This window comes from Aquarana catesbeiana, linkage group LG13 (assembly GCF_042186555.1).
Source record: "Aquarana catesbeiana isolate 2022-GZ linkage group LG13, ASM4218655v1, whole genome shotgun sequence".
In the NCBI taxonomy this organism is placed as follows: Eukaryota; Metazoa; Chordata; class Amphibia; order Anura; family Ranidae; genus Aquarana; species Aquarana catesbeiana.
The window spans coordinates 136,375,572-136,401,290 of NC_133336.1; the positions used below are offsets into that span (position 1 = coordinate 136,375,572).

The 25,719-nt window shown below is 42.6% G+C and overlaps 1 protein-coding gene across 2 annotated transcripts in view; it reads left to right on the plus strand.

Annotated features, from left to right (window-relative positions):
• Positions 1-18,187, plus strand: part of INO80 (INO80 complex ATPase subunit) — a 357,091-nt gene extending 338,904 nt beyond the window's left edge. Inside the window, exons 32-36 of one of the 2 annotated variants that reach the window (XM_073609688.1) lie at positions 2,837-2,925; positions 3,081-3,236; positions 3,715-3,874; positions 16,634-16,846; positions 16,951-18,187. In XM_073609688.1, the coding sequence (XP_073465789.1) occupies positions 2,837-2,925; positions 3,081-3,236; positions 3,715-3,874; positions 16,634-16,846; positions 16,951-17,165 (833 nt within the window). In that variant the 3' untranslated portion in view covers positions 17,166-18,187. Of the gene's footprint in view, positions 1-2,836; positions 2,926-3,080; positions 3,237-3,714; positions 3,875-16,633; positions 16,847-16,929 lie in introns of both variants that reach the window. The other variant, XM_073609689.1, reaches the window with a different exon arrangement.
• The last annotated feature ends 7,532 nt before the right edge of the window (positions 18,188-25,719 follow it).

Here is a 25,719-nt window from a genome sequence, read left to right on the forward strand (position 1 = left end):
CACAGGGCATAACAATCATAGTGTACCTATACGATCTATTACTTATAGATGAATCGATGACTCTTTTGGAGAAAAGCATACGCACTACAACCAACTATCTGAAAAGTTTTGGTTGGATTCTCAACCTAGAGAAATCTTCCTTAATACCGCTAAAAAGGCTGGAGTACTTGGGTCTGATCATAGACACAGCCCAGGAAAGGGTGTTCTTGCCTCAAGCAAAAATCAATTCCATAAGAGAGCTGGTGCGGAGGGTCAGGTCAAATGGCAATCCCTCCATTCGCCCCTGCATGAGGTTGCTAGGAACCATGGTAGCTTCATTCGAAGCAGTTCCCTATGGACCAGTTCCATTCAAGACTGTTGCAAAACAGTATTCTGTCTGCTTAGAACAAAACAATTCAAGCTTTAGACTTACCAATGCGGCTGTCCCCAAGAGTGGCCCAAAGCCTCACTTGGTCATTAACCCAGAATCTGCTGAAAGGAAAATCCTTCAGACCAGTCATCTGGAAAGTGATAACAACAGATGCCAGCCTTTAAGGCTGGGGAGCAGTACTAGAAAAGACAATTGTCCAAGGACAGTGGTCAAGAACCGAGGACTTTCAGGTTACGGGATTGTCCTCTCAGGATTCAATCCGACAATGCCACAGCTGTGGCCTATACCAGTCACCAAGGGGGCACCAAAAGTCTCTCAGCACAGAGAGAGGTGAACCATATTCTAACTTGGGCAGAAATAAATGTTCCATGCCTTTCTGCAATTTTCATTCTGGGAGTAGAGAATTGTCTGGCAGACAACTTAAGTCGCCAGCAGTTATTCCCAGGGGAATGGTCTCTTCACCCCGACATATTTCAGGCTGTTTGTCAAAGATGGGGGACTCCGGACGTGGATCTTCTAGCATCCAGGTTCAACACAAAGTTGGTCAACTTTGTGGCCAGAACAAGGGACCCATTCGCATGCGGAACGGATGCATTAGTGACCCTATGGGATCAGTTCTCACTGATCTATACATTCCCCCCTACTCAGTTGCTGCCTCAACTTCTTTGCAGAATCAAGCTGGAAAGAAAGCCAATACTTCTGGTGGCACCAGCATGGCCCAGAAGGTCATGGCACGCAGAAATCATAAAGATGGCAGTGGAGGGCCCATTTCCTGGTGTGAATCCAAGGGTTGGCACCCTCGGAGATATATCTTAGGCAGAATTCTTGCATTTCTACAATTAGGGGTAGAAAAGAAATTGGCCTTAAGTACTATTAAAGACCAAGTCTCAGCTTTATGGGTCTTATTTCAAAGACCACTTGCTACTCATTCTTTGGTCCGGGGCTTTATACAAGGGGTGATGCTGCTTAATCCGCAAACCTCCCATGAACCCCTGGGACTTAAACGTAGTTTTGTCTGTGTTACAAAAACAACCATTTGAACCAATACAACAGATTCCCCTAGTCCTTCCGACAAGGAAGTTTGTTTGTTGCTATATCCTCAGCAAGGAGGGTTTCAGAATTGGCTGCTCTTTCTTGTAAAGAGCCATATTTGATTTTTCATGAGAACAGAGTGGTGTTATGCCCTCGTCCAGGTTTTTTGCCACAAAACAAGATATTGTCCTGCCATTGTTTTTTCCAAAACCATGTTCCAGGGAAGAAAGATCACTACATTGTCTTGATATGGTGAGAGCAGTGAAAATCTGTTTAAAGAAAACTGCTCAGATTCGTAAGACTGACGTCTTATTTATTCTGCCGGAGGGTCCTAAGAAAGGACAGGTAGCGTTGAAATCCACTGTCGCTAAGTGGATTCGGCAAGTGATAATTTAAACTTATGATTTAAGGGGTAAGATTCCCCCGTTTCAAGTTAAGGCGCATTCTACCCGGTCGGTTAGTGCTTCTTGGGCAGGGCGTCATCAGGCCTCCATGGCTCAGATCTCTAAGGCCACAACTTGGTCTTCAGTGCATACATTCACAAAATTTTATCAGGTGGATGTAAGGAGGTACGAGGATCTCGCATTCGGGCGCAGTGTGCTGCAAGCAGCAGTATAGATCCTCAAGTCTGGGTGTGGGTTGTTTTCTCCTACCCTTCATGTGGCATTGCTATGGGACATCCCATTAAGTAATTACTTAAGGCTCTGTGTCCCATGATGTACGATAAAGAAAATAGGATTTTTATTACAGCTTAGCTGTAAAATCCTTTTCTTGGAGTACATCATGGGACACAGAGGTCCCTCCCTTCTTTTTTGGGATACAAGTATATTGCTTTGCTACAAAAACTGATGTGCTCCTGGAAGGAGGAGGGGTTATATAGGGAGTAAACTTCCTTTGATTGGGTTTATCAGTGTCAATACCTGAAGGTGGCCTATAACCCCATTAAGTAATTATTTAAGGCTCTGTGTCCTATGATGTACTCCAAGAAAAGGATTTTACAGGTAAGCTGTAATAAAAATCCTATTTTTCCATATCCCTGTATATTGCGTTTGCTAAGATTCTCATCTAAAAGTTTTTTGAAACTATCAACACTCTCCACTAGCAGAATCACAGGTTCAGAACTTTAGCAATTCGGCGCCTTGCCTTAGTGCTGAACCATGGCAATCACTAACTGGCTGTGGTTACAGCAAGAACACACTTTCCCCTCTAGACTCACCACTGTCACTGAAACCAGGTGCCATTTGAAAACAGTGCTGGGTGGAACGAATAACTGTTAAACCAGTGCTTTGATTGGCACCCTGATTTAAGTGGTTAAAATGTTAAAAGGTCTTTATGTTATTGTTGAAAATAAGAGCTGTATGAGAGTTCTAAATTATTAGTTGCGATGTTGATTGATATGTAAGCAGTTACCTATATAGTATGTTCTGTTTTCAGTGCGCCAGAGGCAAGAGGAGAAGAGGCAGCAAGAAGAGACCAACAAAGTGAAAGAGCGCAAACGAAAAAGAGAAAAGTATGCAGAAAAGGTAATTTTATTTTTCTCTTCACCTACTGCTATGAGTTCACGTTTTTTGTTTTGAACCATTCCAATACTTATGTTTGTATGATTACTATAGCAGATATATACCATGTTACATTTTTAATATATTGCATTTAAGCTTTCTTATTTATGTGTTTACAGAAGAAGAAAGAAGATGAGATTGATGGAAGAAAAAAGAAAGATGGAGTTAATCTGGTTATTCCTTTCGTTCCCTCAGCTGATAACTCAAACCTATCTGCTGATGGAGAAGATTCCTTCATCAGTGTGGATTCCGCAATGCCAAGTCCCTTCAGTGAGGTCAGTGTAGTTTGGAAAATAGACCCAAGTTGTACGTGTTGACAATGAAAATACAGTTGGATTAATAGCAAAATTTAGGGCTAGAAAATACAGTTATCACCCTAGAGTTCTCATTTGATTGCTATATTAATTAAAAAATGGATCTGAAACTTGATCTTATCAGGAAAATCTTCTATTTATAGTAGTGCAGATTGATTAGTATTATAATTGTGCATCAGAATATTAATGCTAGTTAATACAATTGATGCTAGTTCACACATGAATTTTGCCACAGTGCAAATCCCAGATTCCTGCTGCTGGGTTTGACAGCTGCAAGCAGTTGACAGTCTGTCTGTTGAGGCTCGGGGATCTCAACTAGCTGCTTGCAGCTGTCAAATCCAGCAGCAGAAATCAGTAGACTCCTGCCTCTGTAACATGCACAATGACAAAACACATGTGCGAATGTATCCTTACTAGTTCTGTTCTTTTTGATGACTAGATATCCATCAGCAGTGAACTTCACACAGGATCGATTGCAATGGATGAGAGCAGTAATGACATGCTGGTGATAGTGGATGACCCTTCTTCTTCGGCTCAGCAATCTAGAGGGACAAACTCCCCTGCATCTGTTACTGGTTCAGTCTCAGACACACTTAATGGTGAGTGGTTATTTAGGTGAATCCTTCGACCGAGATTGTGTGCTTTGTCTGTTTTAGCCCCCCTCCACCCCACCCAATTTTATTAAACAATCTTTTTATAGTCTGTTGTCCTTTCCAGTTTTTCAGTTTACTAGGGTTTTAACCTTACACCTTGTAGGCAATTTATTTTATAACTGAAAACAAGGTGTAGCATTTAATTAGTAATAGAGTTGCCAATTTTAACTTAACAAAAAAAAAGGAAATTCCTAGCCACTAGAGGGAGATACTTTCTACTAAAGATTTTCTTTTTTTATGATCGAGCATATAAACCAACAAAACAGTCTTTTTACCCTCATATTAGCACATTCTGTCCTCCAAATTGCTCAATTAACCAACCTGCTAGGTGGAGTAAATATATTTTTAGGCAATCCTTCTAAGGCTTCATGTACACTACAGCTCCTAAACTTGAGTTTAGGAGCTTTTGGTGTTTTTTTGCCAAAGCTGCTAAACTCAACTCCATAAAAGCCTATGTGTAAATGTACACTTAGGGTTTTAGTTTAGTTTATGAGCTGCTGTGGTTAGGGGAGCTTCAACCTCCCTCTCCTAGACATGAAAGAATCACGTTCAGGAAAGATTTGACCAATCACATGGCAACAACTCAGTGCATTTAGGCCTTTAGACATGGTGAAGACAACTTGCAGATATTTAAACTGAACATCAGAATGGGGAAGAAAGGGGATTTAAGTGACTTTGAACATGGCATGGTTTTTGGTGCCAGACAGGCTGGTCTGAGCATTTGGAAAACTGCGGCTCTACTGGGATTTTCACGCACAACCAACTCTAGAGAATGACCCGAAAAAAAGAAAATATCCAGTGAGCAGCTGTTGTGTGGACAAAAATGCCTTGTTGAGGTCAGAGGAGAATGGGCAGACTGGCTTGAGATGATAGAAAGGCAACAGTAACTCAAATAACCACTCGTTATAACCAAAGTATACGAAATACCATCTCAGAACGCACAACACATGGAACCTTGAAGCAGATGGGCTACAGCAGCAGAAGACCACACCGGGTTCAACTCTTGTCAGCTAAGATTAGGATACTGAGGCTACAATTCGCACAGGCTCACCAAAATTGGACAATAGAAGAATGGAAAAATATTGTCTCGATTTCAGCTATGACATCCAGATGGTAGGGTCAGAATTTGGCATAAACAACTTGAAAGCATGGATCCGCCCTGCCTTGTATCAATGGTTCAGGCTGGGTGGTTGTGGTGGTGTAATGGTGTGGAGGATATTCTCTTGGCACACTTTGTGCCCCTTAGTACCCGTTGAGCATCGTTTAAACGCCATGGCCTACCTGAGTATTGTTGCTGACCATGTCCATTCCTTTATAACTACAGTGTCCCCATCTTCTGATGGCTCCTTCCAGCAGGATAATGCACCATGTCATAAAGCTCAAATCATCTCAAACTGGTTTCTTGAACATGACAATGAGTTCACTGTACTCCAATGGCCTCCACAGTCACCAGATCTCAATCCAATAGAGCACCTTTGAGATGTGGTGGAATTAGAGATTCGCATCATGGATATGCAGCCGACAAATCTGCAGCAACGGCGTGATGCTATCGTGTCAATATGGACCAGAATATCTGAGGAATGTTTCCAACACCTTGTTCAATCTATGGCACTGAGAATTAAGGCAGTTCTGAAGGCAAAAGGGGGTCTAACACAGCATTAGCAAGTTGTACCTAATAAAGTGGCCGGTGAGTGTATATATAAAAGGAATTGCATGAAAAGTTTAAGACAATCTAATTGAGATGAACAGAAAATTAAGTCATATGTAGTGCCAAAAATATATCACATGGGGCATCCAAACCATTTTCTTGTCTTTGGCTTCTCACTAACATTAAAAACAATAATACAGTTTTGGAGAGATAGATGGGTTTAATTAAAAGAATCCAACATATACCTGTGTCTCGTCTGTTCTGTGTTTGTAGCTATTTAGGAGCTCCACCCTCACAAGCCAGGCCTAATACATTGGCTTCAGCTACTGATCCTGTCTGTATGTGTATCCTGTTTCTCCTGGATATGACCCTGTCTGCTGTGTACTGACAGCTTTGTCTGTTCCTGTCTGTTTGTGGTTGTCCAGCTAGCAGCATTATTTCATCAACGGAAATATTTTCATCATAATTTTCATGAGCTGCATATTTTAAGTGACAAAAACCAAATGAAAATAAAATTTGAATCAAGTCAATTGATGAAAACAATGCCGAAGAACAATTCCCGTATTCGTCAACAAACGAAAACAGGAACCGCCTGTCTGTTAAAGCCCCAGCCCCCCAACTCCATTGGCAAGCTGTATTGGCGACAAGACGCAGGCTCCCATCAATGCTTTCCCTTTCCTATGCAGTTTCACACATTAAACGTATTCATACTATCTCTTTGGCACCTCTGCTGGTCTTTTCTAAATCAGCAACACAATTCCACCCCAGCCTTTAACCACTTCAGCCCCGGAGGATTTGGCTGCTCAATGACCAGAGCACTTTTTACAATTTGGCACTGCGCTGCTTTAACTGGTAATTGTGCGGTCATGCAATGTTGTACCCAAACGAAATTTGCATCCATTTTTTCCTACAAATAGAGCTTTCTTTTGATGGCATTTGATTGCCTCTGCAATTTTTATTTTTTGCGATATGAACAGAAAAAGACCGAAAATTTTGAAAAAAAAAAAAAAAATATATATATTATATTTTATACTTTAATTCAATAAACTCAATTTTAGTCATACATTTAGGTCAAAATGTATTCAGCCACATGTCTTTGGTAAAAAAAATGTCAATAAGCGTATATTTATTGGTTTGCGCAAAAGTTATAGCGTCTACAAACTAGGGTACATTTTCTGGAATTTACACAGCTTTTAGTTTGACTGCCTACGTCATTTCTTGAGGTGCTAAAATGGCAGGGCAGTACAACCCCCCCCCCCAAATGACCCCATTTTGGAAAGTAGACACCCCCAAGGAAATTGCTGAGAGACATGTTGAGCCCATTGAATGTTTTATTTTTTTGTCAAGTGATTGAAAAATGACAAAAAAAAAAAATCACACAAAGTTGTCACTAAATGATATATTTCTCACACGTGCCATGGTTATATGTGGAATTACACCTCGTGTGTGGGACATTTTTTGAAGCCTGGCCGCATACAGGACCCCGAAAACCAATCACCCCCTTCAGGATTTCTAAGGGTGTAAATTTTTGATTTCACTCCTCACTACCTATCACAGTTTCGCAGGCCATAAAATGACAAGATAGCAGAACCCCCCCCCCCAAATGACCTCATTTTGGAAAGTAGACACCCCAAGCTATTTGAGGCATGTTGAGTCCATGGAATATTTTATATTTTGCCGCAAGTTGTGGGAAAATTACAATTTTGTATTCTTTTTTTTTGCACAAAGTTGTCACTAAATGATATATTGCTCAAACATGCCATGGGCATATGTGGAATTACACCCCAAAATACATTCTGCTGCTTCTCCTGAGTATGGGGATACCACATGTGTGAGACTTTTTGGGAGCCTAGCCGTGTGCAGGACCCTGAAAACGAAAAGCAATTACCGCCTTCAGGCTTTCTAAGGGCGTCAAATGGTGATTTCCCTTCCTCACTACCTATCACAGTTTTAGAGGCCATGAAATGACAAGATACATAACCCCCCCCCCCCCCAAATGACCCCATTTTGGAAAGAAGACACTTCAAGCTATTTGCTGAGAGGCATGTTGAGTCCATGGAATATTTTATATTTTGCCACAATTTTCGAGAAAATTATTTTTTTTTTTACACAAAGTTGTCACTAAATGATATATTGTTCAAACATGACATGGTTATATGTGGAATTACACCTCAAAATACATTCTGCTGCTTCTCCTGAGTATGGGAATACCACATGTGTGGGACTTTTTGGGAGCCTAGCCGTGTACAGGACCCCAAAAACCAATCACCGCCTTCAGGCTTTCTAAGGGCTTAAAATGGTAATTTCCCTTCCTCACTACCTATCACAGTTTCAGAGGCCATGAAATGACAAGATAGCATAAATCTACCCCCCCCCCCCCCCCTCCCAAATGACCCCATTTTGGAAAGAAGACACTTCAAGCTATTTGCTGAGAGGCATGTTGGGTCCATGGAATATTTTATATTTTGCCACAAGTTTAAAGAAAATTACATTTTTTTTTTTTACACAAAGTTGTCACTAAATGATATATTGTTCAAACATGGCATGGTTATATGTGGAATTACACCCCAAATTACATTCTGCTGCTTCTCCTGAGTATGGAGATACCACATGTGTGGGACTTTTTGCCAGTCTAACCGCGTACAGGCCCCCGAAAACCAATGATCGCTTTCAGGCTTTCTAAGGGCGTACATTTTTGATTTCACTCCTGCCTATCACAGTTTCGGAGGCCATGAAATGCCCAGATAGCACACCCCCCCCCCAAATGACCCCATTTTGGAAAGTAGACACCCCAAGTTATTTGCTGAGAGGCATTTTGAGTACTTTGCAGATCTCGCTTTTTGTCACAAAGTTTTGAAAATTGAAAAAAGAAAAATAAATACATTTTTATTTTCTTTCTTCATTTTCAAAAATAAATAAGATCTGCAAAATACTCACCACCATGCCTCTTAGCAAATACCTTGGGGTGTCTACTTTCCAAAATGGGGTCATTTGGGGGGGGGGGGGGGGGAGCTTGTGCTATCTTGACATTTCAGGGCCTCCGGAGGCCCTGAAATGTCCATGAAATCACCATTTTACCCCCTTAGAAAGCCTGAAGGCGGTGATTGATTTTTGGGGTCCTGTACATGGCTAGGCTAGCCATGCCATGTTTGTATATCATTATATTATATCATTTAGTGACAACTTTGTGCAAAAAAAAAAAAGTGTAATATTCCCGAAACTTGTGGCAAAATATAAAATATTCCATGGACTGAATATGCCTATCAGCAAATAGCTTGGGGTGTCTACTTTCCAAAAAAGGGTCATTTGGGGGGGGGGTTTGAACTGTGCTGGCATTTTATGCACAACATTTAGAAGCTTATGTCACAAATCACCCACTCTTCTAACCACTTGAAGACAAAGCCCTTTCTGACACTTTTTGTTTACATGAAAACACTTTTTTTTTGCAAGAAAATTACTTTGAGCCCCCAAACATTATATATTTTTTTTAAAGCAAAGGCCCTACAGATTAAAATGGTGGGTGTTGCAATTTTTTTTTTCACACAGTATTTGCGCAGCGATTTTTACAAATGTAATTTTTTTGGATAAAAAAACACAGTTTTTTTATTTTAATGCACTAAAACACACTATATTGCCCAAATGTTTGATGAAATAAAAAAGATGATCTTATGGCGAGTACATGGATACCAAACACGACATGCTTTAAAATTGCGCACAAACATGCAGCAGCAACAAACTACATACATTTTTAAAAGCCTTTACAGGTTACCACTTTAGATTTACAGAGGAGGTCTACTGCTAAAATTACTGCCCTCGATCTGACCTTTGCGGTGATACCTCACATGCATGGTGCAATTGCTGTTTACATAGGACATCAGACTGACGCTTGCGTTCGCCTTTGCGCATGAACACAGGGGGGACAGGGGTGTTTTTTTTATTATTATTTATTTTGCTTTTTTCTTTTATTTTTAAACTGTTCCTTTCATTTTTTTTACATTTTTTTTCTTTTATAATTTTTATTGTTATCTTAGGGAATGTAAATATCCCATATGATAGCAATAGGTGGTGACAGGTACTCTTTTTAAAAAAAAAAAAAATGGGGTCTATTAGACCCTAGGTCTCTCCTCTGCCCTCAAAGCATCTGACCACACCACGATCGGTGTGATAAAATGCTTTCCCAATGGTGCTGTTTATATCCGGCAAAACAAAGTCATGAAATGCTTGTAGCTTCCGGTTTCTTAGGCCATAGAGATGATTGGAGCCGTTCTGGTCTCTGATCAGCTCTATGGTCAGCTGGTGGAACCACTGGCTGCATTCTCGGGTTCCATGTTGGGACAGGAGAGTACGAGAAAACCATGGAAGATGGTGGGGGGGGGACGTTCCCTCCCATTGCTTATAAAAGTAGTCTAGAGGCTAATTAGCTGCTAGGATTGCTTTTACATGAAAGCCGACCGCTGGCTGAAAAGAATGATACTAAGATGATACCTAAACCTAAGCCTGTGAGCTGAATGAAAAAAAGAGATTGATCGGTGGGTATGCCCACCATTAGAATACCGCCCTTCATCCACCCACTTCTAATGATAGGCATACATGCACCATTTTTTTTTTTTTTTAACTGTGGTGGTGAAATCACCTCCTACAGCACTGGAGTCGCTGATTTACGTATCGTGAGAGCAAACGCTGTTGCTGTCAAGATTAATAAATCAGTCCAGCAGCTGAATGGCGTACCTGCTAAGCAAATGATGGTTAACAATAAAACAAAGTAACATTACAGTATAATAGTAAGACATACCATACCTGCAAAGCAAATACAATAAAACATTTTTTAACGCAACCTGTGCCTAAAAAATATATGCCAACGCATGGGGGCAATCCAATCTGCCCCTAATGTTAGGGGCAAACCGCTCCTCCACCCCTGCCCCCATGCTTCGGCATATATGCTCTCTTTTTTTTTTTTTTTTTTAACTGTGATGGTGAAATCACCTTCTACAGCGCTGGAGTCACTGATTTACGTATTGTGGGAGCTGAATAAAGATGAAGATGAATAAATCAGTGCTGCAGCTGAATGGCGTACCTGAAAACAAAAAGGTGGTTAACAATAAAACACAGTAAAGTGTAAAAGAATTACATACCTGAAAAGCAAACATGATAAAACATAGTAACAATAAAACATTGCATTGTAGAGTACAGTAAAAAAAGAACAGAACAATAGAGAGAGAGAGAGAACAATAAAACAACTATTTTTTTTTTAAATTCTATATATATTTTTTTTTTTTAATTTTTTTTACACTTTTATTTGTAACTGTAACGGTTGTAGTGGTTGTAACGGTTCGGTTCCAGTTTTGGTTCTCTCAAAATGCGATGGCATCTTTGGAGACCCTGTGAAAGTGTGTCCTGGTCTGTGCAGTGCTGTACCCTATGCTAGTACTTCACTAGTGTGTGGTAGCATTCAAAACATTCACCAATGCAAAGATCAAGATGGTCAGGACAGGAGGGACAATAATAGTGGGTGTCATGCCTATATCCGTGGTTTCTACAGACATGACATTTTCTTTGGGGGGCTCGTTGGGTAGGGGTACCAGGGAGGACATAGGGAAAATGCCTCTCCTGCAGCCGGTTTACTGCATTTGGATTGGGAAGCACCGTCTGGAAACAGAAGGGCTGTGATGACCTCTTTCTGGAATAACTGGCAGATAACTTAATTGGGAGTAAACAAGGCCGCAAACTGTTGGTTGAAGTGGTTTACGAGGGGCCGAATTTTGTAGAGCCGATCGTATCCAGGGTCATCCCGAGAACAACAGAGTTCATTATCATTGAAGTGCATGAATCGCAAGATCTGCTCGTATTGTGCCCTGGCCATGGAGGCAGAGAACACGGGCATATGCCGAACTGGGTCAGTGGACCAATATGACCGCAACTCACTCTTTTTGGTTATGCCCATGAGAAGGGATAAGCCCAGGAAGGTCTTAAATTCGGAGACCGTAATAGGTCTCCAATCTCTGGCAAGGGTCAAATGGGGATTAGCGGCGATGAATTGACCAGCATACAAATTGCTTTGGTCCACAATAGATGTATAGAGATCTTCCATGAAAAACAGCGAATAAAAATCAAGTGACGTAAAATCAACTAGTTCAACATGAATTCCGGGTTGGCCAGTGAATGGGGGAAGTATGGGTGCTGCAGAAGTGGTGGGCTCCCAATTAGGATTGGCAAATGCAGCAGGAAGGGCACTATGGGTTCGACGGGCCTGTCTTTTGTCTTCTTGGTGGCTGCGGGACATTAGTTGTGCTAGCCACCTCACCAGCTTAAACTGCACTTATGTGACTCGCCAAGTCAGCACGTGATACTACAGTGCTGGTTTGACTACGACCAGGGTGTACTAGGCCGCTGGTGCTTGCCAGTTCACCGGAAGGATGAGCGGCACTAGTACTGGCTCTCTGCTCCACCCGAGAGCCCTGCAGTTCTTGCACCTCAACAACAGCAGAAGAACAGGGTCGGGTACCTTGGCAGGGACCACATCTTCGTTGTCAGAGCTATCTGTTATGGAGCCGCTGTCGTCTACAGGATCGTATTCTGAGCCTGAATCTAACAGACGAATTACTTCCTCTTCACTATCTGTCATGCTCAGAAACCTGTAGGCCTCTTCACTACTGTACCTTCGATTTGACATTTTGGTTTCTAAATTTACTGGTGCAGGAGTGAGACTCGCAGGAAAAAGAGCTCCTGACTGTCAGCAGCTGCTTCAAATGCTACCAAAAAACTGTTAGCGTTTGCAGGGATCAGGCCTGACTCTGTGAATGCTGCAGTTATGTGTTGTGTTTTTGTAAGTGACAGTGATCGATTGATACTGCACTTGGGTAGGCTGGGCTGGGCAGGGCGGAGGGGCTAAACACAGGTGTTAGCAGGTATCTGGGCTGATTCCACTAACACTGCATTTTTGGGAACCCTAAACTATTGGGGATGCTAATATAGTTCTGATCAGATCAAAGATATCGATCCGTTCAGACACTATACTACTAAGGGAGGTGTATGGTGCGTGCGTGCGTGGGTGTTGGCGATACTGACACTAATCTGACGCTGCCTGGGGCGACGCAGACCCTGACTGATGCTAAAACCTAACTGATATCACCCTCTGTACGATCAGGAGGTTAAACCCTTATTGGGTAATATACGGCGGGTGCCCTGACGCTATAAAAAACAAACTAACCAGCGTCACACCTGACACTAATACAGTGATCACTGGTGACAAGAGGTGAAAGGGTTAACTAGGGGGCAATCAGGGAGTTAAAACCATTATTAGGTAATATATGGGGGTACCTGATGGTATAAAAACCTGACGGTGAAACGAATCAACTAACTGGATAACTAGCATCACCCGTGACACAAATACAGCGATCACAAAAAAAGATCTATTAGTGACACTGGCGACAGGGGGTGTAAGGGTTAACTGGAGGGTGATCAAGGGGTTAAACCATTTTTAGGGGGGTACCCTAGACCTACCTGGGCCTACTACTAACTGCCCTAACACTTATTACAGTCACAAATGATACCAATGCAGTGATCAGTGAAAATTCTGAAAACTGCAATTGGTGACACAGTGACAGGGAGTGAAGGGGTTAACTTGGGGGGGGGGGCGATTGGGGGGTGACAAGTGTACCTATGTGTACTGGTGTTAGTGTAGAAAAGACTTCACGAGGAGACGTGACATCACTTCCCCTATCTGTATTTATTCACTTACACAGGCAGGGGAAGGATTTCATTCGTCAGGACCAATCAGCAGGTCCAAGCCCTAAATCATTGGCCTGGACCTTAGTACTGAACGGTTCTCTAACGAATCCTACTGCCGAAAGGGGGGGGGCGGCAGTCAAGTGGTTAATAATAGCACATTAAATTTGAAACGTATTGCACTGCCACATAAGAATAAAGGGGGCATCTACTAAGCTGCTGAAAGAAAAAAATTAAGAAAAAGGCTTTTCTTATTTTTTTCTTAATATTTAATGTTGGCATTATATTCAGGTAATATGTGCAATGGCATTACAGCAGTTTTTCTTTTTTTTTTTTTTTTTTAATTTAATTTAATTAAGTTGTTGTTCTGTTTTTCAAAAAGCAATATTTTTGTTTGTTTAAGAAACTTGGTTTTATTTATAAAGACGTTATATATCACAGCGGCTAAATTTGTGTCTGTAGTTCAAACCTTAAAGGGGTTGTAAACCCTAGTTTTTTTTAAAATAACAAACATATCATACTTACCTCCACTGTGCAGTTCGTTTTGTACAGAGTGGCCCCCATCCTCATTTTCTGGGGTCCCCCAACGGCGCTCGTGGCTCCTCCCCGCATCGGAAAACCCCCTAGGAGAAGTGCTCTCCCTGGGGATTATCAAGCATCCATAGACGCAGAATGCCGGACTCTGCCCCCCGGCGCCCGTGTCATTGGATTTGATTAACAGCAGCGGGAGCCAATGGCTGTGCTGCTATCAATTTATCCAATCAAGAGCCGAGACCCCGGCCAGAGAGGGTTTGTGCGTCTCCGCCGTGGGAACGAACGTGCTCAGGTTAGTAAAACTGGGGGGCTGCTCAGTGACAGAATTTTTTTAACTTTAATGCATAGGATGCATTAGGGTGAAAAAACACAATTTTTAATTTTTTTTTTTAATACCATAAATAATAACATGTTATTCGATTCTTGCTCCAGGAGTATTTAGTATAATGAGTTTGGCAATTCTAGAGAAATGCTTAAAGTGGAGTTCCACCCAAAAATGGAACTTCTGCTTTAAGGGAAGGTGACCCCCTGATATGCCACATTTGGCATGTCATTTTTGGGGTGGGGGGGGGGGGGAGTGGATACCCTCTTTTTAAAGGGTTCCAGCTCCCACTTCCTCCTGGCGCACCGCAGCACTGGAAGAGGAAGATCACCTCTCCCCCCTTCCACTCGGCAACACGTCACAGGTCCCAGATGACTTTTATTTTAATTTTATTTTTTAAGCGGAACTCCGCTTTAAATAATGCATTACAACTTAACCAATAAGGCTGCATTCATACATGATCGCGGGCAGAATCACCGTGATTCCACCCTGCAATTTCAAATGGCTGCAAAACGCAGGACACGTTTGCGATGCCATTACTTCGAATGACACCCCAATCGAGCCGTGATTTTATTGTGATAGTTGTGCTGCATTCGCAACACGCGCCGCTTATCGCTCAAAAAGGAACATGAGATTCCTTTGGGTGACAGCGTCATGCGCTGCGATTTACCGCGTGACAAATGGGGTGCCATTACAAGTAATGGCATTGCAATTTCGTGACGTGTTTTGCAGTCATTTGGAATTGCAGCGATTCAACCCATGATCATGTGTGAATGCAGCCTTATGCCGCGTACACACGAGCGGACATTACGGCGGACTTTGCCCGGCGGACTGGATTTCGTCGGACAATTCGATGTGTGTGGGCTCCAGCGGACTTTGTTTTCTCAAAAGTTGGACGGACTTAGATTTGAAACTTGTTTAAAATTTATCCGTTGAAATCGAGTCCGGTCGAAAAGTCCGCCGTCTGTATGCTAGTTCGACGGACAAAAAGCCATGCTAGGGCAGCTATTGGCTACTGGCTATGAACTTCCTTGTTTTAGTCCGGTCGTACGTCATCACGTACGAATTCGACGGACTTTGGTGGATTGTGTGTAGGCAAGTCCGTTCATTCAGAAAGTCCGTCGGAAAGTACATCGAAAAGTCCGCCGGGCAAAGTCCGCCGTAATGTCCGCTCGTGTGTACGCGGCATTAGATTTTAGTTGACCAAAATGTACTGGAGATTTGAGTTGACTTAAATACAACTAAAATTAAAACAATTCAGATGACTAAAACTAAAATGGCATTTTAGTCAAAAAAACTATGACTAAAACTAAATCAAAATTTGATGTAACAATTAACACTGCCGGCTAGGCCATCCTGTGGCTTGCATACTGGTGCACCCAGTATCTTTTGAAAAAATACACCAGGGTTCCCAGATGTGTCAGGATAGCCACTACCAGGAGTCCGTGCATGACAGGCTGACCGTGGCCGCAACTGTCTATGGCGCTACTTTTGTCCAGGAGCTATCACCCACCCACAGACTGCTGTGGCTGCTGACAGCCTGTAATTGCTTTGTACAGGCTTCCTGGCCATGGCTGTCCGATCACACCTGGGCTCCAGGCAAAGTTTTTCTCAAGATGCTTACTACACCATGGCCTATTTGTCTGTGTGAATGAAGCCTTAGATGTGATTACCAGTGTGAAGCATAATGCCCCACCAGTGAAACTTAAGCTGATTTGCTAAATTCACTCTCCTGTTAATAATTATGATAGCACTGGCGATTGGCAATTATATTCTAACAATGACTGACAAATTGTAATAACAGTTTTGATTAGATAATTAATTGACATGCTAATGCACTTTGTGCTGTACACTGTTTCAAGTCTCTTGCCCGGTACTGCAGCTAACCTCAGTAGCACCTTTCTGTTGTTCCTGCAGAAGAGTCCATGATGATGAATTTTACACAGTTGCATAGATAGTTAGGTTGAAAAAAAGGCACAAGTCCATCTAGTTCAACCAATAAAAGGGGGGGGGGGGGGGGTCATACACAATCCTATACCCACAGTTGCTCCAGATGAAGGCAAAAACCCCAATAAAGGATGATCCAATTTGCTCCAGAGGGGGAAGAAATTCCTTTCTGATCCCCCGAGAGGCCATCAGATATTCCCTGGATCAACTTTACCTATAAAGAATAGTATCCAGTTATAGTATCTGCATTTAGGAAAGAATCCAGGCATTTTTTAAAGCAAGCTACTTCTTACTATGAAGAATTTTACTGCATTACTTCTTTGCTTATTAAAGACAGACATACACAATGGAATATCCAGTTGACTATCGCTTTACTGAAATGGTGCAAGTTTTAAAGAACTCTGTAGTCTATTAAAAAGAGATTTACTACTTGTTATGAACCTTGGCACATTGCTATCATAGTATGTATTATTCTTTAAGTGTTGGTCTTCATCTTTTTTTTTTTTTTTTTTATTTTTTTTTTTAATAGGAATTTCCAGTCAGGATGCACAGTATGGTGGCCGAGGATGCTCAAATCGCAATAGAAATCGAGCCAAGGCTGGTGGAATTGGCCCAAAAGGTGGAAAATCTCGAAATCGCAAATCCACTGCTGGCAGTGCAGCAGCAATTGCAGGAGCAATGGCAGGGGCAGCTGCAGCCTCTGCAGCAGCTTATGCAGCATATGGATACAATGTATCAAAAGGTATGTGCCAGCATTGTGTGCAGTTATTGAGCAAACCTATATGATTCTGTCCTGAACATATTTATTTTGTTTAGTTTAATTAGAGTAATTTTCTCTTTCTGCAGGTCTACCAGCAAACAGTCCCATTCAGACTTCTCTGTTACGAACTTCTGGCATTTCAGACTTTGGCTCATTAAACACCTCCTCTCCAGTTACCTCACCCATAAATAAAGGAAACAATGTATCTGGCACGTCTAAAATGAATAACCCCCTCTGCTTAACTCCAGAAACCCCAACACGAAGACACAGTAAATCTACTGGAAACCCAGGGGGTCTGTAAATTTCTAAAGCCTATGGGCATGTTCATCCAGGTAGTTCTGTAAATCAAGGTCTTTTAAAATGGACAGCCAAAGATCTACAGGAGGACATCCTCAAGCACATCCTATATGTCTGTCTGTGCATACCTCGCAGATTCAGAATTCCATTGCCTTAAACTAAGGCAACCTTTGATGAAACAATGACTTGCGTGATAGAGTGTCCCTGCAGAAACATTTCATGTGCACCAGTTTGGGATACCTGGATCTCAGTGAGAATCCTTGGCCCTGAAATCAGTAGACTTGTAGCAGGTACGGTGCTGTCTAAATGCTCTGAAAGCATTCACTGTTGTAAGCTCATCAGTAATGCACTGGCTGTTTTTCAATTAATTTTTTACCTTTCCTAAATACAACATTAGCTATTTTGCAAGAGGCTTCCAGCTTATCAACCTTTAGGAATCCAGAGGCTCATCCTTCATTTATTTTGTACAACATTTTGAAGGCCATATATGCAACACTGCTGTGTTCTGTTCATCAACTTAAACCTCAGTCATGTGTTGAGTTTCTATACAAAAGCTGAATGCATTTCCAGGAGCAACACAGCATGGTTTCATTGGAAGACACTTTGTTAACGGGATGTGGTTTTTGGCTGATGCCTCCTACCTCCTTTTCACATATGCAGAATTATTGCTTTCTGTCTCAGTCTTACCCACAGATTAAGAATTAAAACCTCTGCATTAGATGCCAATTGCTCTGTGAACATTTGATGGCTTCAAACCCCTTTGCTGCAGTTAGGGCCTGCAACAAGATGTAAAGATAAAACTCTGCATTTATTTGCACACATACATTTCAGATGAGCATATCACAAGTGTGTGTAAATACACAACAGTGGGAATCTAAGCAATGCAATGCCTTTTCTTCTTTTCCTCTTTACAATGTGTTGTCTATTTTTATATCTAATTTGTATATATGTATAAAAAGAGGCACATCTTTCTTTTACTAACTGGAGACAAAACAAATCTGAATAAATGAAAGATAATTTTAGGTACCTTTTGCAGTTGTATTCTCCACTTATTTTTGTATGACAGACGCATGTTTTTACTACACCTATATTTCCCCGTGTGTACATAATCAAGATAGTTGGAAAATTGATCCAGAAGCAATGTCTTTTAAGCAAAAAATGGAGAAATTTACATAATTGGCAATATGGTGAGAAAAATCTGATCTAGTTTGGACACATTATTCTTTATACAGTCAGGTCCATAAATATTGGGACATCAACACAATTCTAATCTTTTTGGCTCTATACACCACCACAATGGATTTGAAATAAAACGAACAAGATTTGCTTTAACTGCAGACTTTTAGCTTTAATTTGAGGGTATTTACATCCAAATCAGGTAAACGGTGTAGGAATTACAACAGTTTGTATATGTGTCTCCCACTTTTTAAGGGACCAAAAGTAATGGGACAATTGGCTGCTCAGCTGTTCCATGGCCAGGTGTGTGTTATTCCCTCATCATCCCATTTACAAGGAGAAGATAAAAGGTCCAGAGTTCATTTCAAGTGTGCTATTTGCATTTGGAATCTGTTGCTGTCAATTCTCAATGTGAGATCCAAAGAGCTGTCACTATCAGTGAAACAAGCAATCATTAGGCTGAAAAAACAAAACAAACCCATCAGAGAGATAGCAAAAACATTAGGTGTGGCCAAATCAACTGTTTGGAACATCCTTAAAAAGAAAGAACGCACCAGTGAGCTCAGCAACACCAAAAGACCCAGAAGACCACGGAAAACAACTGTGGTGGATGACCGAAGAATTCTTTCCCTGGTGAAGAAAACACCCTTCACAACAGTTGGCCAGATCAAGAACACTCTCCAGGAGGTAGGTGTATGTGTTTCAAAGTAAACAACCAAGAGAAGACCTCACCAGAGTGAATACAGAGGGTTCACTACAAAATGTAAACCATTGGTGAGCCTCAAAAACAGGAAGGCCAGATTAGAGTTTGACAAACAACATCTAAAAAGCCTTCACAGTTCTGGAACAACATCCTATGGACAAATGAGACCAAGATCAACTTGTACCAGAGTGATGGGAAGAGAAGAGTATGGAGAAGGAAAGGAACTGCTCATGATCCAAAGCATACCACCTCATCAGTAAAGCACGGTGGTGGTAGTGTCATGGCGTGGGCATGTATGGCTGCCAATGGAACTGGTTCTCTTGTATTGATGATGTGACTGCTGACAAAAGCAGCAGTATGAATTCTGAAGTGTTTCAGGCAATATTATCTGCTCATATTCAGCAAAATGCTTCAGAACTCATTGGACGGCGCTTCACGATGCAGATGGACAATGACCTGAAGCATACTGCGAAAGCAATCAAAGAGTTTTTTAAGGGAAAGAAGTGGAATGTTATGCAATGGCCAAGTCAATCACCTGACCTGAATCCGATTGAGCATGCATTTCACTTGCTGAAGACAAAACTGAAGGGAAAATGCCCCAAGAACAAGGAGGAACTGAAGACAGTTGCAGTAGAGGCCTGGCAGAGCATTACCAGGGATGAAACCCAGCGTCTGGTGATGTCTATGCATTCCAGACTTCAGGCTGTAATTGACTGCAAAGGATTTGCGACCAAGTATTAAAAAGTGAAAGTTTGATGGATGATTGTTAATCTGTCCCATTACTTTTGGTCTCTCAAAAAGTGGGAGGCACATATACAAACTGTTGTAATTCCTACACCATTCACCTGATTTGGATGTAAATACCCTCAAATTAAAGCTGAAAGTCTGCTGTTAAAGCACACCTTGTTTGTTTCATTTCAAATCCATTGTGGTGGTGTATAGAGCCAAAAAGATTAGAAGTGTGTTGATGTCCCAATATTTATGGACCTGACTGTATAAAATATGTCATCTTATCCACCCATAATGACTATGGGAGCATTAGAAGAAACTAAACAAGATGACCACTAGAGAAGGATTGCTTACTTGTTATATATGTTGTATATAAAGGGTATATATGTATGCATGTGTGTGTAAATTTCTATTTATTGTCTGGAGGTAGGCTCTACTTCTTTCAAGAAGACCCGTTCCCTTTTTGTACTCCTGGATGTACCTTGTATGGGCGTGCCGACCTCTCGTTCCATTATCTTTGAACCAGGCAGACCATCATATGGTTTCAAGGATCGGGCTCCACACTTTTGTGTCAAGGCACACATTACTAGATCAGGATGTTTCTTGGACCTTTCAGCATCCATCAGCTGTTTTCCAGGTATGCAAGGCTGCTACCTGGGCTTCTGTTTTCACATTCTCTAAGTTCTACCAGGTGGATGTTCTGGACTCTTCTGATGCCAAATTTGGATGCAAAATAATTCAGGCGGCTCTTAGAGCTGATGGCAGGCCCCAGCTGTTTCCTTAGGCCTGTTGGCATTTGCTTTTATGTTGGCACCCCTCAGTTGAATGCTTTTCTACTAGTAGTAGGAGGAGTTATCTTGGGCTGGCCTACAGTTTTTTTGTTTGCCAATGTCCTGTCTCCTGTAGATTGCAGTATAATCTCAAAATTAAAGCTTTCTTGTGTCCCTCAATGATCTCAAAATAAAGGATTTTACAGTGAGTACTAAAATCATATTTCTTGATCTTACAGTACAGGAAAACTATTCATAGACCTTGGGTTATGCCTTTGTTACTTCAGTTACTGGCAAAGCTTTTGAAGGCACACCCCCGGGGCACCTCCTCTTCCACTCTGTGTTTTTTTTTTTTTGTTTTTTTGCTAGTGTCCTTAAATGATGGACCTCATAACCCTTGTGGAGAAATCACTCTTAGCTTAACTAGTGTGTGTTATTTCAACATTTTATTGTTTTATCCTCTGATTCTTCAATGGTTCAATCATCTCCACTGCATTCTAATATCAAAATAGAAGCAGTGCATCCAGATTGGGGCAACCTTGGGAGCTGTACCCAGACCCCACGCCGTGGGGATGTACTTAAATGTTGCTTCAGGCACTCACCTTGGCACGTGATGCAATGTATTGTAGTCAGCCACAGGTTGCTATATACAGTATCTCACAAAAATGCGTACACCCCTCACATTTTTTGTAAATATTTTATTATACCCTTTCAGGTGACAACACCGAAGAAATGACACTTTGCCAAAATGTAAAGTAATACTCATACAGCTTGTATAACAATGTAAACTTGCTGTCCCCTCAAAATAACATGCAGCCATTAATGTCTAAACTGCTGGCAGTGGCAACAAAAGTGAGTACACCCCTCAATGTAAATTTCAAAATTGGCCCCAAAGTGTCAATATTTTGTGTGGCCACCATTATTTTTCAGCACTGCCTTAACCCTCTTGGGCATGGAGTTCACCAGAGCTTCACAGGTTGCCACTGGAGTCCTCTTTCACTCCTTCATGATGACATCATGAAGCTGGTGGATGTTGGAGACCTTGTGCTCCTCCACCTTCCATTTGAGGATGCCCCACAGATGCTCAATTGGATTTAGGTCTGGAAACATGCTTGGCCAGTCCATCACCTTTACCCTCAGCTTCTTTAGCAAGGCAGTGGTCGTCTTGGAGGTGTGTTTGGGGTCGTTATCATGTTGGAATACTGCTCTGTGGCCCAGTCTCCGAAGGGAGGGGATCATGCTCTGCTACAATATGTCACAGTACATGTTGGCATTCATGGTTCCCTCAATGACCTGTAGCTCCCCAGTGCCGGCAGCCCTCATGCAGTCCCAGAATATGACACTCCCACCACCATGCCTGACTGTAGGCAAGACACACTTGTCTTTGTACTCCTCACCTGGTTGCCGCCACACAGGCTTGACACCATCTGAACCAAATAAGTTTATCTTGGTCTTATCAGACCACAGGACATGGTTCCAGTAAACCATGTCCTTAGTCTGCTTGTCTTCAGCTAACTGTTTGCAGACTTTTTTGTGCATCATCTTCAGAAGAGGCTTCCTTTTGAGACGACAGCCATGCAGACCAGTTTGATGTTGTGTGCTGTGTATGGTCTTAGCACTGACAGGCTGACCCCCCACCCCTTCAGCCTCTGCAGCAATGCTGGCAGCACTCATACGTCTATTTCCCAAAGACAACCTCTGGATATGATGCTGAGCACGTGCACTCAACTTCTTTGGTCGACCATGGCGAGGCCTGTTCTGAGTGGAATCTGTCCTGTGAAACCACTGTATGGTCTTGGCCACCATGCTGCAGCTCAGTTTCAGGATCTTGGCAATCTACTTATAGCCTAGGCCAGTGATGGCGAACCTTTTTGAGCCCGAGTGCCCAAACTGAAAGAAATAAGTTGGTTTTGTGTTGCAAAGTGCCAACACGGCAATTCGCGAGAGAGGGGTGCTGAGCGAAAGAGAGGGGGTGTGTGAGAGAGAGGGGGGACACAGAGAGAGAGAGGGGGGACAGAGAGAGAGGAGGGGGAACACAGAGAGAGGGGACACACACAGAGAGAGGGGGGACACACACAGAGAGAGGGGGGACACACACAGAGAGAGGGGGGGCACACAGAGAGGGGGAACACACACACACACACAGAGAGGGGGGACACAGAGAGAGAGGGGGGACACAGAGAGAGAGGGGATACAGAGAGAGAGGGGACAGAGAGAGAGAGGGGACAGAGAGAGAGAGGGGACACAGAGAGAGAGGGCACACACACAGAGAGGGGACACACACAGAGAGATGGGACACACAGAGAGAGGGGACACACACACAGAGAGGGGACGCACACACACAGAGAGGGGGGACAGAGAGAGAGAGAGGGGGGACAAAGAGAGAGGGGGGAACCGAGAGAGAGGGGGGACACAGAGGGAACACACACACACACACACAGAGAGGGAACACACACACACACAGAGATGGGGGACACACACACACAGAGAGAGGGGGGACACACACACAGAGAGAGGGGGGACACACACAGAGAGAGGGGGCAGCGAGAGAGAGGGGTGACAGCGAGGGGGAGCAGAAAGAGGGGGACTCGGGGGGACTGAAAAAGAGGGGAGCTGAGAGAAAGGTAGACCTCTAGTTCTGTCCCTATCTGCAATCCCTGCTCTGCCTCCATGCCTCAGTCTTTGTATGCAGGTATTCAGTGTATAATTGTGCCCAGTACCTGTCTCCATACTTGATCCGGGAAAGCCCTCTGCTCTGTTCCATCCAGCGGCTCCCTCATAGCCTGCGCCTCTCCGTCTGTCCTCGTCTTCTGGGCCCACAGTCAGTCTGTTCTCTGGGCCTCACTGTTGGAGCTTTGAGGAGTCCAGGCTCCGGACGGCACCAGGAATGCCCCTCTTCGGCCATAAAATTAAGCGGTGAAGCTCTTCTCTTCACTCCCTCCCGAGCTGTCATGCTTGTAGCCTACCACGCGGAGGATGCGGGGCCACCCACTCACGTGTGCAGACCGTTTCCTGCACCTCGCTGCTGCTTGCTTCTGTCCCTCCCCCCAGCTGTTAGGCCTGTAGCATTCCACATGGAGGCTGCGGAGCCGCCCACTCACTCACTCGTACAGATAATTTCCTGCACCTCGCCGTTGCTTGCTGCCGTGTTCTCCCCGCCGTGAACCTGGACTCTCTCGGGTGCCCACAGAGATGGCTCTACGTGCCAGCTGTGGCACGCGTGCTATAGGTTCGCCATCACTGGCCTAGGCCATCTTTATGTAGAGCAACGGTACTTTTTTTAGATCCTCAGAGTTCTTAGCCATGAGCTAAGTGACCAGTATGAGAGAGTGAGAGTGATAACACTAAATTTAACACACCTGCTCCCCATTCACACCTGAGACTGTGTAACACTAATGAGCCCAATTTGGACATTTTCAGTTAGGGGTGTACTCACTTTTGTTGCCAGCGGTTTAGACAATGGATGTGTTGAGTTATTTTGAGAGGACAGCAAAATTACACTGTTATACAAGCTGTACGCTCACTACTTTACATTGTAGCAAAGTGTAATTTTTTCAATGTTGTTACATGAAAAGATATAATAAAATATTTACAAAAATGTGAGGGCTGTACTCACTTTTGTGAGATACTGTAGGTCCAGAGTCATGGTCCATCCCTATAGGTCCCTAAAGATCCCTTCGGGGGTGCACCCAACTGTGATGGGAGAAGCCTGGACTTTGTGTACAGTCCAATGTCGAATAAGATAAGATAAGAAAGGGTCACCCTGTATCTCTGACCATTACTGCTCAGACCTGGACAGTATTTTAAATGTTTTCAATACAGTGTAAACTTTTCAAATTTGGCGCTAAAACTCAACCACTCAAAGCTTCGGCTCAGGTGGATGACTAGGTGTGACATCACACAGATTGCACATTGTACTGCCACTTCCATCTAAAGACTTTATATGGTACTCAAACGCTCCCTCCCACCCTTTCGCCACAAGGATTTGCTACTGGACAATGTACAGGCTCATTGCTGCATTCTCCCTGTGGACATGCTTACCCTATGTTCCTCACCTACTCAGTGAGTACCCCAAAAGGAGAATACTGTCACCAGTACCTATGGCAAAAAAACGGGTGCAAAATTGCAGGCAAACATTCGCTCTGCTGAAGGTTGGAGCAGGCAACAGCTCTAACACAGATCTCCGATTCTTCTAGCTCTATTTCAAGCATGCAACAAGCGTCCAACATGACATAGATGCAGAAAATCCCACTTTTGTTAAATTTGCAAATAACAATTTTAATACAACCATCTTTGCTCAGGGCTCAAAAACACCACACCTTCTCCTTCTCCCATTACTCTACCCAAGTTTGATCCTGATATGCCTGCCCTAGATGAGGCAGACACAGAAGAGAATGATGAGGACATTGAGGCAGTATTGGTGGGAGATGCACCAGAGTTTTCTTCCCCAATATGCTGCTATATTGAAGAGGGAGTTTCATGCAACATGCTTGCTAACATGGAAAGGCTCATTAGTGCCTTGACATTGTACAGCTTGATTCAATGTCTTACCACAACCCTATGGGCGCAAAGAGACTTGCAAATTCTTTCAAAACATTCCCGGTTTATGAACAAATAGAATGTGCAGTCCATGATGATTGGATCACTCCAGACAGGATTTTTACTCCCAAAATCTTTGCTAAACTCTATCCGGTGGAAAAAAAGAATTCACAAAAAAGTGGTCTAGTCCTGTGGTTGATGCTGCCATCTCAGTCTTAAACTTCTTACTGTAACTATTGAAGATGTTCCTTCTTTCCTTGTCAAAAGAAGTTTATTAAGTATACAATGTTATAAAGATACATAAAGTAAGTTTACAAGGATCTATAAAGTAAGCTTATTGTTTTACAGTAGGGTTTATATAGGTAAATATCATGAAATTTCAAATATTAAACATTGGGTTCACGTAAACCTAAATTAAAGATATATATCATTTCCTTAGTTACTTTTGTAGGTATTTAAATGATTTATACCTACTATACATATTGTTTACAAGTAGAGTGTATATAGGTCAAATAAATTCTGATAATGAGCTTTAATCGTAAGGTGGAGAAAAGGAAAGAGAAAGAAGAAAAAGGGTTGAAAGGTAGAGGTATGGTCCACAAGGTTGTCCCGCTCGTCAGTTTATTATTCTTTTTAGTTCT